Below are 14,252 nucleotides of genomic sequence, written 5' to 3' on the forward strand. Positions count from 1 at the left end.
ATCGTTATTTATTTTTTGATGATGTGGAGAATTGTAAATCTTATTTTTCATTATGTAAATCTACGTGCGTGCTAATGGAGTAAAGATTATGTTACTCAAGTAAATCATATATTGTGACTTGTTCGTTCGAGAAAATGTTGTAATAGATTGTTTATATTGAACTAAAGTACAAAACAAAATATTTTCGTTTTTCCCATAAAAACGCATAATAGACGACACGTAGTTAATGTTGTTTTAAAATTAGAATAACCGATGTCCAAATAATGGAATTTAACAAATTTAAGTTCTATCAAATGTAAAATTAATTTAAAATGTAGCACTTCGAGAGCAACTAAAAGCTTTATATTCCTAAAGAACATAGTAAAATTTAAATTATATATGATGTATTTGTAAGTGCATTGTATAAGATTATAAAATTTAAGATATAGCATTCTCTCTATAGAAATTGGAATATAAAAACTTCGTATTTATTTTATAAAACCAAAGTGCTGTAAATCGATCTATAAAAATTATAGTTTATTAAAATTTAAATTATATCGAATGTATATCTGAAATTTTATTGCAAAATATCATCAAATTTAGTAATCAAATAATTGTTGTTACCTGTCATTATTTCCTTCATTTATTTGTTTATTATTAAATGAGAGTTTTAAAATTTATTTGTAAACGTAGAGCGAGAGAGAAATCGAACGTAAAAACCGCTGAGAATTATCAAAATTTTGTGGTTATTATCAGATTCCTCTGTGAAATACTCAAATTTCCGGTGGCGCCACCGCCGCTCCGAGATAACTTGCTACACCGTGTGTAATCATTTACTGGGGTTTCAGTTTGCGTATCCTCTTTGTTTTGTTGATTCAGTTCTCGAGTTTTTGTGTCCCTCTGTCTTTGAATTGTCGTGTGGTACTAGCACAGTCTGTGGATGGGATCGAAGCCGTGGCTTTATCCGGCTCCGACCTATCGAAGCTTAGAGACCTATTGGGACATTGATGACGATGCTCCGGGGCCGCGTTGTGGACACACGCTGACTGCTGTGGCCGCCACTAAGACCCGCGGCCCCAGGCTCATTCTTTTTGGAGGGGCTACCGCTATCGAGGGTGGGGACGGAGGAGCTCCCGGAATCAGTAATTAACTTTGTTTCCATTTTTGTTTTTCTTTATTCTGCTCTGTGATGAATTGTTTGGTAATGGCTTTGTTTGGGTTTTGATCCTATAGGGTTGGACGGGGTTACGAATTCTCTTCATTCATATGATGTACTTACTAGGAAGTGGATCAGGTTATTTCTTACTCTGCTTCGGTTGCTTGAATCATCATTTCGTTTCCATTGTTGTTTGACTTTGATCGTAGTAAATGTTGCTTGGATGCTTATTTACCTATCTAAATGATTTAGACTCAGGCCGGCAGGCGAGCCTCCATCGCCGAGAGCTGCACATGCTGCAGCAGCTGTTGGCACGATGGTTGTTTTTCAGGTGATCAAAGAGAAAATGCTGCCACATTTATCTTGTATCGTGATGAGTTTTGTTGAAATAAATTTTTTTGGATGCTTCTTACTTTCTGCTAGGGTGGCATAGGTCCCGCGGGGCATTCGACAGATGATCTATTTGTGCTTGACTTGACTAATGACAAGTTTAAGTGGCATCGGTGAGTTTGCAGAGATTTATGTTGTATTTTGCATGCTGTTTTTGTTATCTTATTGTTGACTTCATAAATCATTGACTGCTTGTTACTCTTTTTGGAGCTTAGAGTTGTTGTTCAAGGAGAGGGACCGGGGCCTAGATATGGCCATGTCATGGATTTGGTTGCACAAAGATATCTTGTCACCGTTAGTGGCAATGATGGTGAGTGTATAATTTCTATTATCTTCAAACCTTATTAGATGATATTTTGTGAGAAATGATGTGTTTACAGTAATATCACTCATCACATATTAGAGATATTATGGTATATTGTTTGAAAGAATTACTTCGTTGGTGGTGTAACTTAAGTGTCATTGTTTTTTGAATGTGGGTTGTTTCCTAACTCTATAGTAGAGACCTCTCCTTTCAATTCGCTGCTCTTGTCCTGTCAATCAATGCCTGAAGGATTTCATATTTGATGGTGCGAAATATCTCGTATAAGATTCTTTATTAATTTGATTAGGAACATGTGAGTCCGTGTTCTAAAATTCGGCCTAAACAATCACCTAGACGTCGGCCTACCGCACCATAAAAGTGCTAGGCGGCTCTAGACGCCCGAAAAATTACCTTTTCTTTAGCTTTTTGGGGCTTTTTTTAGAAAACGTTTTTTGAACTTTTGATTCAATTTTAAAAAATTAAAAGTAAATTTTTTATTGACCCTAGACCAAAGTTCAACAACAAATGTGATTTGTTGACTTGCACTAACAAATCAAACTTCATCTTATTATGTTGATACCGTGAAATCTGACCAGCGGCACCTAGTCCGCCCTCGACTAGTACCTAGCGAATTTTAGAACCTCGATGTGAGTAGGATTAGGATGTTGAGATAAGTGTATTAATAGGTCAAATATTACATTGGTAGCCAGTTTACAGCGTGGCATCTCCCTCATCCTGTTTTTATGACCTAACTTTCACAATTTTAGTTCTGGTTTAAGTTTTTTTTTTAGTTTTGAATTGTTCGTTCTTGGTACTTAGCAACTTTTAGTTGAACTAGTTCACTCATGTTTGGCAATTTTTGACTTGTGCCTATTTGTTGACACTGCTTGTAACAGAGTTCTTATTTTCTACAGGTAAACGAGTGCTATCAGATTCTTGGGTTTTGGATACTGCACAGAAACCATATTCGTGGCAGAGGCTTAACCCAGAAGGTGATAGACCATCTGCTAGAATGTGAGTTGCATTAGCTTTCTAAATATTATGTTATACCGTTGCTTTTGTATATTTCTAGTCACTAGCATGTTTTGATGAATAAGCCTCTGCCACAAATATGATGAATAAGATGATTGCTTGAGGAGTTGTGCCCTATATCTTTTCAAAGATTTGGCTTTTTGATTCACGAAAGAGCTTGTGTGACAGTAGACCTGTAGCTCTCCTTGTTCCTTGACTTATATATCTGATTGGAGTTAACTAGCAAGTGCAGTAGGCCAAAATCATAATGATGGAAAGCACATTAAAGCGCTCAAACGTCTTGGGGCTTTAAGCGCAAATCGCATGCTTTACTGAAATTAAGCACAATAAATAAAATAATCTAAAATAAATAAATTTAAATAAAAAATGTTTTAAAAAACGTGATATCAAAAATTAATATTATCATCACCTTTATCTTCGAAATATCAAATATTAAAATGTGCGGGCAAGGTAGAGGCGACCCAAGGTAAACACAACACGATGTTAGGGTTTCCTATGCTCTTGTATTGATAAACAAAAGAGAAATTGCATTTTTAAAGGGTAATCTTTCCTTTGTCACCAAAAAAGGCCTGCTTTTCAAAGAGCGCTTAAGTGCCTCAATGCGAAACGGGCAGATCAATGTCAGTACTAGGATACATATAAGTTATCCTAATTTAGGCAAATTGAATCTTCTTCAATCGAGTGAAGAAGAATCAATTTAAATAAACTAGATTAAACAAAATAAAATAAAATCACGCCACAATATAAAATTGAGAGCAAGGAAATTGCTTCCGGGGGAAATTCAAATTTGCGAAAATGACTAAAGCACAAAACGGTACCGTGGCAAGTTAGAATCCACGAGTCAAATTTTGATTCAATCGATTAGTCACTCAATTCATTATTCATAACAACATTTCCTAATTTATTTGTTATTCGATTCATATGATTAATAAACCTAATTAAAACTAACAATCCAATTATCTTAATTGAATTTAATTAGATCTAACTGCGGTAGTGACTTAATCTTTATTTCCCTAAATTTCCACGTGATTTTTGAGTTTTTGCCACATTAAGACCCAAGTCTGTGCCAAATTTTGGCTCTTCATTATTTTTGTTTTTGTATAGGCACGACATTTGGGTTAGAAGGTGGCACATGGTCTAGAACGATTTTCATTTCACGTTGAGGCAGATGACGGTCTGGATGGGTGCACGGTATCCATGCCCGTCTTCAGCTAGTCATTGTTTGGTCCAGACCTTGCACAGGGTCCGGGCCTTCTTCCTTAATTTTTTTCTTTATTCTTGTTTGTGATCCTTCCTTATTTCTCCATTTATTTCCCGTGTGATATTGGTTAGTTTGACCTCATTCCCATATTTAAGCTTTTTCCAAATAGTGGTCAAACCTAAAGACAATATAAAATGTCACGCAGTAAGTGCAAAATATGGAGTAAAAATGACACGTGAGCACGAATATGACAAAATAAATCCCTAAATGATCTATATAATTTGTGCTTATGATTCCTCCCTTTGTTTTTTCTTCTCTTTGATAGTTAAGGCTATGAATTTGTGCCGTAATGGAATTCTGTCATTCCTTACCTGTTTTCCTCTCCTGAGTGGAGTTATTTTTTGTATGTTTTTCTTTTGTTTCTGAGAAAATTAACATATTTCACGTGTTACGTCCTTGCTTATGGGATATGAAAATTTAGACAAGTCTGTTGCTTTCTGTCCTCTTCATATCTTTAGATACATCCTTGGTTGCATGTGCATTTGTTATTTGTTGTTAGAAAGGATGGGAGAAAATGATGATCTTCATTACTTCATTGATACACTAAATTATTGCAATTGATATTGTCCTTATTAAGGAAATAAACACTTAATTGGCAGCAATAAAATAAGTGATCCTATTTTGTGATACCACAACAATCCTTTGATTGTGACCTACAAAATACTTGATCCTAGGATTGTAATCCGGTGATTGTGGGTTGCTTTATATTCCTACACGTCCTCCAAGCGGAGCACAGAATTCGAGTCAAGTTTGGAAGAATACCATGAGATTTAAACCATAATTTTGGATACTTGGTTCAAACTTCAAACTTCAATCTCCCCCATTCCACCAACTTCTTGTGATTTGTTGTTAATTCTTCATAACGATTTGCCCTTGACAAATCCATCATCAAATAACAATTTTACTCCAACTACAGATACTAGCATTACAGGTTGCTTGGTCCTCTCTCCACAAATGGCAGTCACTCTTCCACAGCATAAATCGACGCTTTATACTGCTAATCTTGTATTATCATGAAATTAAGGGGCAAAATATGTGATGCAATATAACTTTACTGATTTTTCAATTCATGTGATAGCTAAAGGTATCATACTAATTAATGATTAAAAACTTAAAAGAAGGAAAATAAAATTAGCAATATCTAATTTCAGGAGACTAAGATCCGTGATTTCTGATACCATAATCTTTCAGTTGTGACAAACATAACACTTGATCGCTAGAATTATAATCCCGTGATTGTGGGTTGATTGTTATTTCCGATACATGTATTATGAACGGATCACTGATGTCATATTTCTTAGAACAGCTTTCGGAATTTGTAATTGGCCTTGTTGTTGTCATGGTGAAGTCAGTAGCTTGTGAATCCTATCTGCTTCACATTTTTGTAGATTTTACTTTGTTTATATTTAGATAATAGAATTACATGGTTGTTTTCTGTAGGTATGCAACTGCCAGTGCTCGATCTGATGGAATGTTTCTGCTTTGTGGGGGAAGAGATTCTTCAGGCACGGTATGATAAATGTTTCTCATTGATATATGAAGTATTTGTTTATTATTGCCATCTGGTGACCAAGTCTTGAGCTATTAGATCTTCAAAAAAGGAAAGAAATATGCATCGAACTGGCTTGCTTGTTTCGAACATGCTGCTTGATGGTGAATATATGCTTTATTGTGTCACCAAACCCCTTTTCAATGTGACAATGTGGAATTTCCTTCAGATGCTGTGTGAAATTGTCAAATAAGTGAAGTAGTTCATTTGTGAAGTTCTCGCTCTGCCAGACATCTATTTGACTAATCCTCTGTCATTCTGTGCTGTGTTAGTTCTCTGATTGTATCTGCTACCAACTAAGTGCGAAACTGTAATTTTTTTTAGTATTTGAGGCCTATTTCATTGGACACTTTTGACTGAGGCTATCAGTTGAATGTACATCTGTACAGCCACTTGCTGATGCTTATGGACTACTCATGCATCGAAATGGTCAGTGGGAATGGACTCTCGCCCCAGGAGTGTCACCTTCGCCAAGGTATCAACATGCTGCGGTAAGTAATAATTTAAAGGATCTATTGCTTTCTCACTTCTTCAACCCACATTTCTTGTTGTTCATCCTTATCATTTGGCTAGGTTCATTTTGAACTCTGGTGTGATCTACTTCTGTGTTGAATTATTCATTTATTTAATTTAAGAGAAAATGGAGTTTACTAACCTGGTTATCATTTTCATTGCTAGTGCATAAAAGAAGCGTTGTTCAGGGTGTACAAATTTTAATCAATAGATTACCCATGTTTGGTTTAAATTTCAACGTTTTCAGATTAATATTTCACTCAAGAGTCAACTGCCAAACTTGGGTTTGGTTGGCCGTTGATGAATAAATAAGCTTAGTGAATGGTTCGTTTTTTAGTAATATAAGTGTTTTTGGTTTTGCTTTATCCATGGAAAAGAGGATATAAAGGCTCTATAAGACTGCGGGAGAAATTTAGAGTTTTAGCATCACAAATGGTTGTTCGTGTTGATGCACTCACTTTACTTTTTGCTGCGTACTTTTCATTGATTATGAACTTTTTCCCTTTATCAGGTTTTTGTTGGTGCTAGATTGCATGTTACCGGGGGTGTTGTTAGGGGTGGACGAGCAGTTGAAGGCAATGCAGCGATTGCAGGTAACTTTTGGTAGTAGTTATTTCTCATTTATTAGTTGTAAAAGTTTGAGCTCAGTCAGGTGAAGACTATCCTGACCTTTGTATGTTCTTTTTCTCTGAAGTACTGGATACTGCAGCTGGAGTTTGGCTTGACAGGAACGGGGTAGTGACTTCACGAGGCAACAAATACACCGAGCTTGATCCCTCTTTGGAGGCTATGCGTCGATGTCGCCATGCGGCTGCTTCTGTTGGTGTACGAATATATATATATGGTGGTTTAAAAGGAGGTAACATTTTCATTTAGCAGCACAATCTTTCTGTTTTTGACACATCGTAGATTCATAACAACCCACCATTTGGTAAAAATGTAGTTTGTTGATGATATCAATTATTTTTCATATCTTGGGGAAGTGGATTAATATCTTTTACCGGTTTATGTGATTTGGTAACATGTGGTGCTTCCATGGATCACTTTGATTCCATATTGGCTCATAAACCTAGAAGTTTTCAGTAACTCCTTTTGTTTTCATCCTCACAAACGATACATCAATTGCTCCTTATGAAAATGATTTCTCCTGTTAGTAGGAAAACCAGACATTTTATGTGGATTTGGTTATCATTCCAACTGCATAGAATGCTTGAAGTGATAAAAACCCATTTGCATCTTGTGTGAAAAAAAACCATGCAACAATTTCTTAAAAATAATGTTTCCGATCTGTCAACATGGTTGTGTATGATTTTCAACGAGCAAGTCTGAGATTATAACTGGCCCCAATATGTATTAAGGATTGCTTTAAACTTTACACTTTTGGTCCAGACCTATGAAAATAAGAAATTGATGAATATTTAAGTTCTTATCTAGTATTTAGAATATTATTAGCATGCATTTAAAGTTTAATTAGGATTAGACTGCTTTCATTATTGTAGGGATATTCTGTTAGATTAGGACTTATATGTATCAGCTTGTACACTTGATCGATGAAGTGAATGAGAAAAATATTTCCTTCTCCCGATTCTATTGTATACACAACTTCAGAAACAAATCTCAATTTTTTTACGAGCCACGCTAATTTTTATTTTGGATTTATTTCTTCCTCCATTTGTACTTGTCCACAATTATGATGGGTTTCAATTTTGTATCGCAGATGTCCTTTTAGATGATTTTGTGGTTGCAGAAAATTCTCAATTTCAATCAGAGATCCAATACCCAGTGTCACCATCCGAGAGATTATTAAACCATTCTGGCGTAGCTCCATTTCCACCTAAACTAGCTTCAGATGGAACACCTGAGACACCTTCATTTGGTAGTTGGAGGTCGATTCCAATTCCTTTTAGCTTCATGTGATTTATATGAAGTGACTGTACTTGTTACTAAATATTGCTATTTGCATACAGCGGGGATCAAAATTCTTTGGAGAAATTGGCAGAGGCATCAACTGCTGAGGCTGAGGTTGCTAATGCCATCTGGCAAGCAGCACAGGCAGCATCAACCAACCCTGAAGAAACATCCTTATCAGATGATAATTCACAAGCTGCAGAACTCACTTCCGATGGCAGTGATACCGAGGCCGATGTTCGCCTTCACTCTAGAGCTGTGTGGTCCTTACCCTTTGTTGTTTGTAGAAAAGGATACACATATTTCAAAGCCATTTGAGTTGATTATTTTTAATGCTACAGGTTGTAGTTGCAAAAGAAACCATAGGGAATTTGGGGGGTATGATTAGGCAGTTGTCTTTGGATCAGTTTGAAAATGAAAGTAGACGAATGATTCCTTCTCATAATGAACTGTCCCACCCTACCAAAAAGTTTATAAGACAGAAATCTCCTGAAGGCTTGCATAAGAAGGCAAGTTTTCTGAATTCCATGTTTTTTGTCTGATTATTCAGCTTATTGAAAGATGAATTCGTAGCGAAGAATAGGATTCTGCTTGGCTCTCCCATGGATGTATGATGGTAATGCATATGTTGCAGGTGATATCAACTTTGCTTAGGCCTCGAAACTGGAAGCCTCCTGCAAACAGAAAGTTCTTTCTGGACTCATATGAAGTTGGTGAGCTTTGTTATGCTGCTGAGCAGCTCTTCATGAATGAGCCAACAGTTCTTCAACTTAAAGCTCCCGTTAAATTATTTGGGGATCTTCATGGCCAGTTTGGTGATCTGATGCGACTGTTTGATGAGTATGGTTTTCCTTCCACTGCAGGAGATATCACGTAAGTTTCTTGTTATGATCAAGGTTTAATTCAACATGTAATCGTCTCACAAGCATTTCAGCTTTGTGAAAAGATTCAACTTCTGGTTATGAAATTTTGTTTGCTAGAATATCTCTGTCATTCTCAAGGATGAATGCTTAGATACGGCATGTCTGATGATGTCCACCTCTGAGTTGAGGTTTTAGTGCTTTATGGAGAGTTTTCTGAATTTTACAAACATAAATTGAGGTCATTTGAGATGTATTCACGTTTTGTAAAAAATTATCCTGCATCAAACTCGTCTCATCCAAGCCAGTACCAAATTTCTGCACTGACATCTATCCTTGATTATGTGGTGACATTCTTTTGTATAAATGCCCTCCAAGCTGGAATTGTATCAAATTATCTGAACGGTCTTCGTGTAAGTGAACCTATTTGTTCAATTACTGATGGTGACGATCCTGACGTTTGTTATCGGTTCTTTGATATCCGGATCCACCTACAAAATATTGTCCTTTGACCATTGTATGATTTTTAATCTTTATTAATGAAGGAAAACATCGTTGTGAATTCCTAACTTCGTGTCGTCGGTGGGATTTCATTTGTATTAACTACTCTAGTGACTAACATACTTTTCCTCGTTTACTTTGTCAGTGACTAATCGATGAATTTTCTTGTGTAGTCATTTAACCATCATTCCTGCTGTTTCAGTTATATTGACTATTTGTTTCTGGGAGACTATGTTGATCGTGGACAACACAGCTTGGAAACGATCACATTGCTCCTTGCTCTTAAGGCAAGTTTCTGACTTTGAGCAGTCCAATCATTCTTCAATACATCGCATGTTCACCCCAATGTCATTTTTATTGGATCTTAGATTGAGTACCCGGAGAACATTCACCTTATTCGCGGCAACCATGAAGCTGCTGACATCAATGCTCTCTTTGGTTTTCGAATTGAATGTATTGAAAGAATGGTATGCACAAGTGCAGAACAAACTTTTTCCTTAGAGTTATGAGTGTTTAATTAAGGACCATTGATACTCGTGCAGGGAGAAGGTGATGGGATCTGGGCTTGGACCCGTTTCAATCAGTTGTTTAATTATCTTCCTCTTGCTGCACTAATAGAGAAAAAGATTATCTGCATGCATGGTGGCATAGGGAGGTCAATAAATTTTGTTGAACAAATAGAGAAACTCGAGAGGCCCATAACGATGGATGCAGGGTCAATAGTGCTAATGGATTTGTTATGGTATGTGTATCTTCATATGATGTGATTAGACGACATCCCTTGCCTTATACTATTCCTGTTTTTCATTCAGGTCTGATCCCACTGAAAATGATAGCATAGAAGGTTTGAGACCAAACGCAAGAGGACCTGGTCTCGTAACATTCGGGGTATGCAGTCATGAATGATTTCATGAATGTTAATGGTTCAATGAAGTTTACGAGATTTTTTGTTTTATAGTGTGTTTCTGCTGATTACCTAACTTTTCCTGTTAATCTGAAATGTTCTTGTGATTTTACACTTGAAATGAGTGCAACCTACCCGTTTATGATATTCATGGACATGAGGCTGCTTGATGGTGACGCTATTTGATTCTTGTTAAAATGTATGTTGTGTTATGAAGATAGACAAGTCTTTGTGTTCAGTTGCTTAGTGTATGAAGTAAAATACCGCATTCTTGTGGCATTGTTCTGTTTGATCAATTATAATGTGTTGCAGCCCGACAGAGTCACAGATTTCTGTAAGAAGAACAAATTACGACTTATCATAAGAGCTCATGAATGCGTCATGGATGGATTCGAAAGATTTGCCCAAGGGCAGCTGATCACTCTTTTTTCTGCAACCAACTATTGTGGTACAGTATTCAAAGCATTCCCTTCCACCTACTTTTCAAGCAGAATACAACCTTATTTAACTAAATTCATTCAGGAACGGCAAACAATGCTGGCGCAATATTGGTGGTTGGCAGAGGATTGGTCATTGTTCCGAAACTGATCCATCCCTTGCCACCTCCTATTCAGTCTCCGGAGACATCACCAGAACGTGGGATGGAGGAGACATGGATGCAGGTATTGCTTTTATATTTTTTCTCGGTTGCCCTTAAAACTTCCTGCTTTCTGTTTGTTCTTACTGCAGTTTCTACACCCATGAAATATTTGTAATTGGTACTGGTTTCTTAGGAGCTCAACATTCAAAGGCCGCCTACCCCCACAAGAGGTCGCCCACAGCCTGACCATGACCGGGGTTCACTTGCTTATATATGATGTACTCTACTGAGGCTTTGTATATGCCAATGTTTTCCTGGAACAAGCCCTTTTCCAGTAGGATTTTATTTGGTTAGAAGCTGTGGATCACATGGTCATGACAAGACACCATCTGCGGTTACCATCTCTGTTGTATTTTACATGCACAAGATGTGAAAGCTTGTTCAAAGCGTGCTCAGATTGAAAGACATAAGCAACTTTGCAGCTCAGACTACAATGTTGTCATTCGCCATTGGACCTAGTTACTTTCTTGAATTCGTACACAGTAAGCCGAAAAATGTGGGAGATAAATGGACATGTGATGTCTACAGAAGGATCCTGTGTTGTAAGTAAAAGAGAACCATAGAATAATTTACGGCTAAAAAGTAGAAGTGATCGGTATATAGAAGAGAGGTGAGAAGTTGAATAAAACAGTGAGATCTGTGTATTAAAAGAATCGTGATGAAACTGCACTCGTTTAAATGAACTTTTATTTTTAGTCTACAAATACAGCAGACTTAGAATTTAGAATTTTGTTGAAACTGATCCTGGAGTGTGTACCTTTTATATTTGCTGCACAGACAAAGGAGGATGATTTCGTTATCTTCTATGAATTAAGTTCCAAACACACATTACCACTACAAAATAAGTCAATCACGCATTTTCGATTTCTTACTCTAAATATATTATTATTTTTAACAGTAATTTGAGTTTTTTATAACTTTATAGAAATATTCTATTATTAAATAATATTTAAACATATATCTTTTTAAAAGTATTTCAATTCCGTGATGTCCTATTTTAATATATATAATATACACACACACACATAGAATTAGATTTCCAAAGAATTACTGCATCCAAATTAATCAATATTTATTAGCATAAAGTAAAAATATTAGATGATGACCGTCGTTTGTTATCGAAAATTATAGGAATTTAATTTTGTCATTGTTTAGGTTTTTTTTTTAGTTTTAGTCCAATAAATAAAATATAAATACTACTGTCACTTGTAGTTATCGCTCTCACAAACCCTAAAACCCTAAACCGTGCGTCTCTTTCTGCATTCCTTCAATGGCGGAATCATTTCCCGTTAAACCAAAACTCCGACCAACTTCCAGTAAGAACACGCCGACCCCTGAATCCAAGTACTGGAGATCCTTCAAAATCCCTAAAGACATCTCGACTACTCCATCTAAATCCCTAATTTACCCCATCACTTCGATTTCGTTTTCCCCAGTTGCGCCTCATGATTTCGCCGCCGCGCATTCCGCCACCATCACCGTATTTTCGGGACAAACGCTCGAGCCCAAGTCCAACATCTCGTCCTTCTCGGACGCCGCCGCTTCCGCTTCATTCCGCTGCGATGGCAAACTCCTTGCAGCAGGAGATTTAACAGGTGTGGTGCGCGTGTTTGATGCAAAGTCTCGGAACCAACTCCGGCTTTTAAAGGGTCATTCGGCCGCCGCTCGCCTCGTCTCTTACCCACGCGCCGCTGATAAGTTTCACCTCTTTTCTGGTGGGGACGATTCTGTTGTGAAGTATTGGGATGTTATGAGTGAGAAGTGTGTACTTGATCTTTTGGGGCACAAGGATTATGTGCGATGCGGCGATGCTTCACCGGTGAGCGATGATATGTTTGTTTCGGGATCTTACGATCACAGGGTTAGGATTTGGGATGTCAGGGTATCCAACGCTGGTTCTGTCATGGAACTGAATCATGAAAAACCGGTAGAGAGTGTGATTTACTTACCATCGGGAGGATTGGTTGCAACCGCAGGAGGCAATTTTGTCAAAATATGGGATGTAATTGGAGGTGGGAAGCTGTTGTATTCTATGGAGAGCCATAATAAGACCGTAACATCGATATGTTTGGGCAAGATCGGGAAAGAAACTGTAGAAGAAGCCGAACAATATAGGATTCTGAGTGTATCACTGGATGGGTATATGAAGGTTTTCGATTATTCAAAATTCAAGATTGTTCATTCCATGAGATTCCCGAACCCTCTTTTGTCTGTTGGGATTTCGCTAGACTGCTCCACTCGAGTGATTGGAACATCCAATGGGATTATGTATATTGGCAGACGGAAAGTGAAAGCTGAGAGCGAAAAAGTAGGAGATCTATTGGGGTTCGAAGCTGCAGATGATGGGAAAAACAGAAGAATCCTAAGGCCTTCTTATTTTAGGTATTTTCACCGAGGGCAAAACGAGAAGCCTTCTGAAGAGGATTACTTGATCAAACGGCCCAAGAAAGTGAAGGTAGCAGAGCATGACAAATTGTTGAAGAAGTTCAGGCATAAGGAGGCATTAGTAACGGCTTTGAATGGGAAGAATCCAGAGAATATTGTGGCTGTTATGGAGGAACTGATCGCACGAAAGAAGTTGCTGAAATGTGTTTCGAATCTGGACAATGATGAACTTGGCCTGTTACTGGGTTTTCTACAGAAGTACTCAACAATGCCGAGGCATGGAGGGTTGTTGATGAGGTTGGCAAATAAGGTTGTTGAATTGCGGTATGAAGATATAAGATCTTCGGAGCAATTAAGGGTTCATGTTAGGAACCTAAAAAGAGATGTTGAAGAGGAGTTGAGAATACAGCAATCTTTGCTTCAAATACAGGGAATAATTTCACCGATGCTCAAGATTGCCGCTAAAAGATAAAGAGGAGAAACTCTTTGTTTGTTTGTTGGACTAACGTAATTCAAACTATTCAAACTAAATTATCTCTTTCTCTTTCGTCTGTTTGTTGGAAGGAGGATATATATGTTGATCGAACTGAACAAGGCGGTCAGAATGAGGCATTATATTCCCTGTGTTACATTATTTTCTACAATTTACAAGCATTGTTATTTGAATTTCCAATAACTCTAGAATCATGTAGCGTTGATTACTATTCAGTTCACGCCCATTACAATTTATGCTCCTTTGAGAGACAAGATTTAACTCCATGACGTACAACGGAAGACATAATTTTTCACATTGGATTGCTCTCAAGTGTAGCATCGAATATTCGAATTAACCAGATTATTGTGAGATAGCCCGCCCTTGCCTCAATCCGG

At 37.3% G+C, this 14,252-nt stretch overlaps 2 protein-coding genes across 2 annotated transcripts; both read left to right on the forward strand.

The window, feature by feature from the left end:
* The first annotated feature begins 655 nt into the window (after positions 1 to 655).
* LOC140840138 (serine/threonine-protein phosphatase BSL1-like) lies at positions 656 to 11,749 on the forward strand. The gene is made up of 21 exons (XM_073207276.1): positions 656 to 1,121; positions 1,213 to 1,273; positions 1,388 to 1,466; positions 1,559 to 1,638; positions 1,741 to 1,835; positions 2,744 to 2,843; positions 5,563 to 5,632; positions 6,061 to 6,162; positions 6,696 to 6,777; positions 6,879 to 7,043; positions 7,902 to 8,070; positions 8,152 to 8,350; positions 8,434 to 8,601; positions 8,727 to 8,965; positions 9,656 to 9,740; positions 9,822 to 9,920; positions 9,996 to 10,195; positions 10,266 to 10,341; positions 10,670 to 10,805; positions 10,880 to 11,019; positions 11,131 to 11,749. Exons 1-21 carry the CDS (start codon positions 920 to 922, stop codon positions 11,212 to 11,214), a joined length of 2,631 nt encoding a protein of 876 aa, XP_073063377.1. The 5' UTR covers positions 656 to 919; the 3' UTR covers positions 11,215 to 11,749.
* Positions 11,750 to 12,215: 466 nt separating this feature from the next.
* Positions 12,216 to 14,007, forward strand: LOC140840139 (protein SLOW WALKER 1). The gene has a single exon (XM_073207277.1). It carries the CDS (start codon positions 12,268 to 12,270, stop codon positions 13,852 to 13,854), a length of 1,587 nt encoding a protein of 528 aa, XP_073063378.1. The 5' UTR covers positions 12,216 to 12,267; the 3' UTR covers positions 13,855 to 14,007.
* The last annotated feature ends 245 nt before the right edge of the window (positions 14,008 to 14,252 follow it).

Source organism: Primulina eburnea, chromosome 8, assembly GCF_022965805.1.
Source record: "Primulina eburnea isolate SZY01 chromosome 8, ASM2296580v1, whole genome shotgun sequence".
Lineage (NCBI taxonomy): Eukaryota > Viridiplantae > Streptophyta > Magnoliopsida > Lamiales > Gesneriaceae > Primulina > Primulina eburnea.

Bases quoted from the DNA above. Each gene is read 5' to 3' on its own strand.
- LOC140840138 (XM_073207276.1), top strand. From the start codon at position 920: ATGGGATCGAAGCCGTGGCTTTATCCGGCTCCGACCTATCGAAGCTTA. The intron at 1,836-2,743 runs GTGAGTGTATAA...TATTTTCTACAG, and splicing joins CACCGTTAGTGGCAATGATG to GTAAACGAGTGCTATCAGAT. The intron at 9,741-9,821 runs GCAAGTTTCTGA...ATTGGATCTTAG, and splicing joins CATTGCTCCTTGCTCTTAAG to ATTGAGTACCCGGAGAACAT.
- LOC140840139 (XM_073207277.1), top strand. From the start codon at position 12,268: ATGGCGGAATCATTTCCCGTTAAACCAAAACTCCGACCAACTTCCAGT.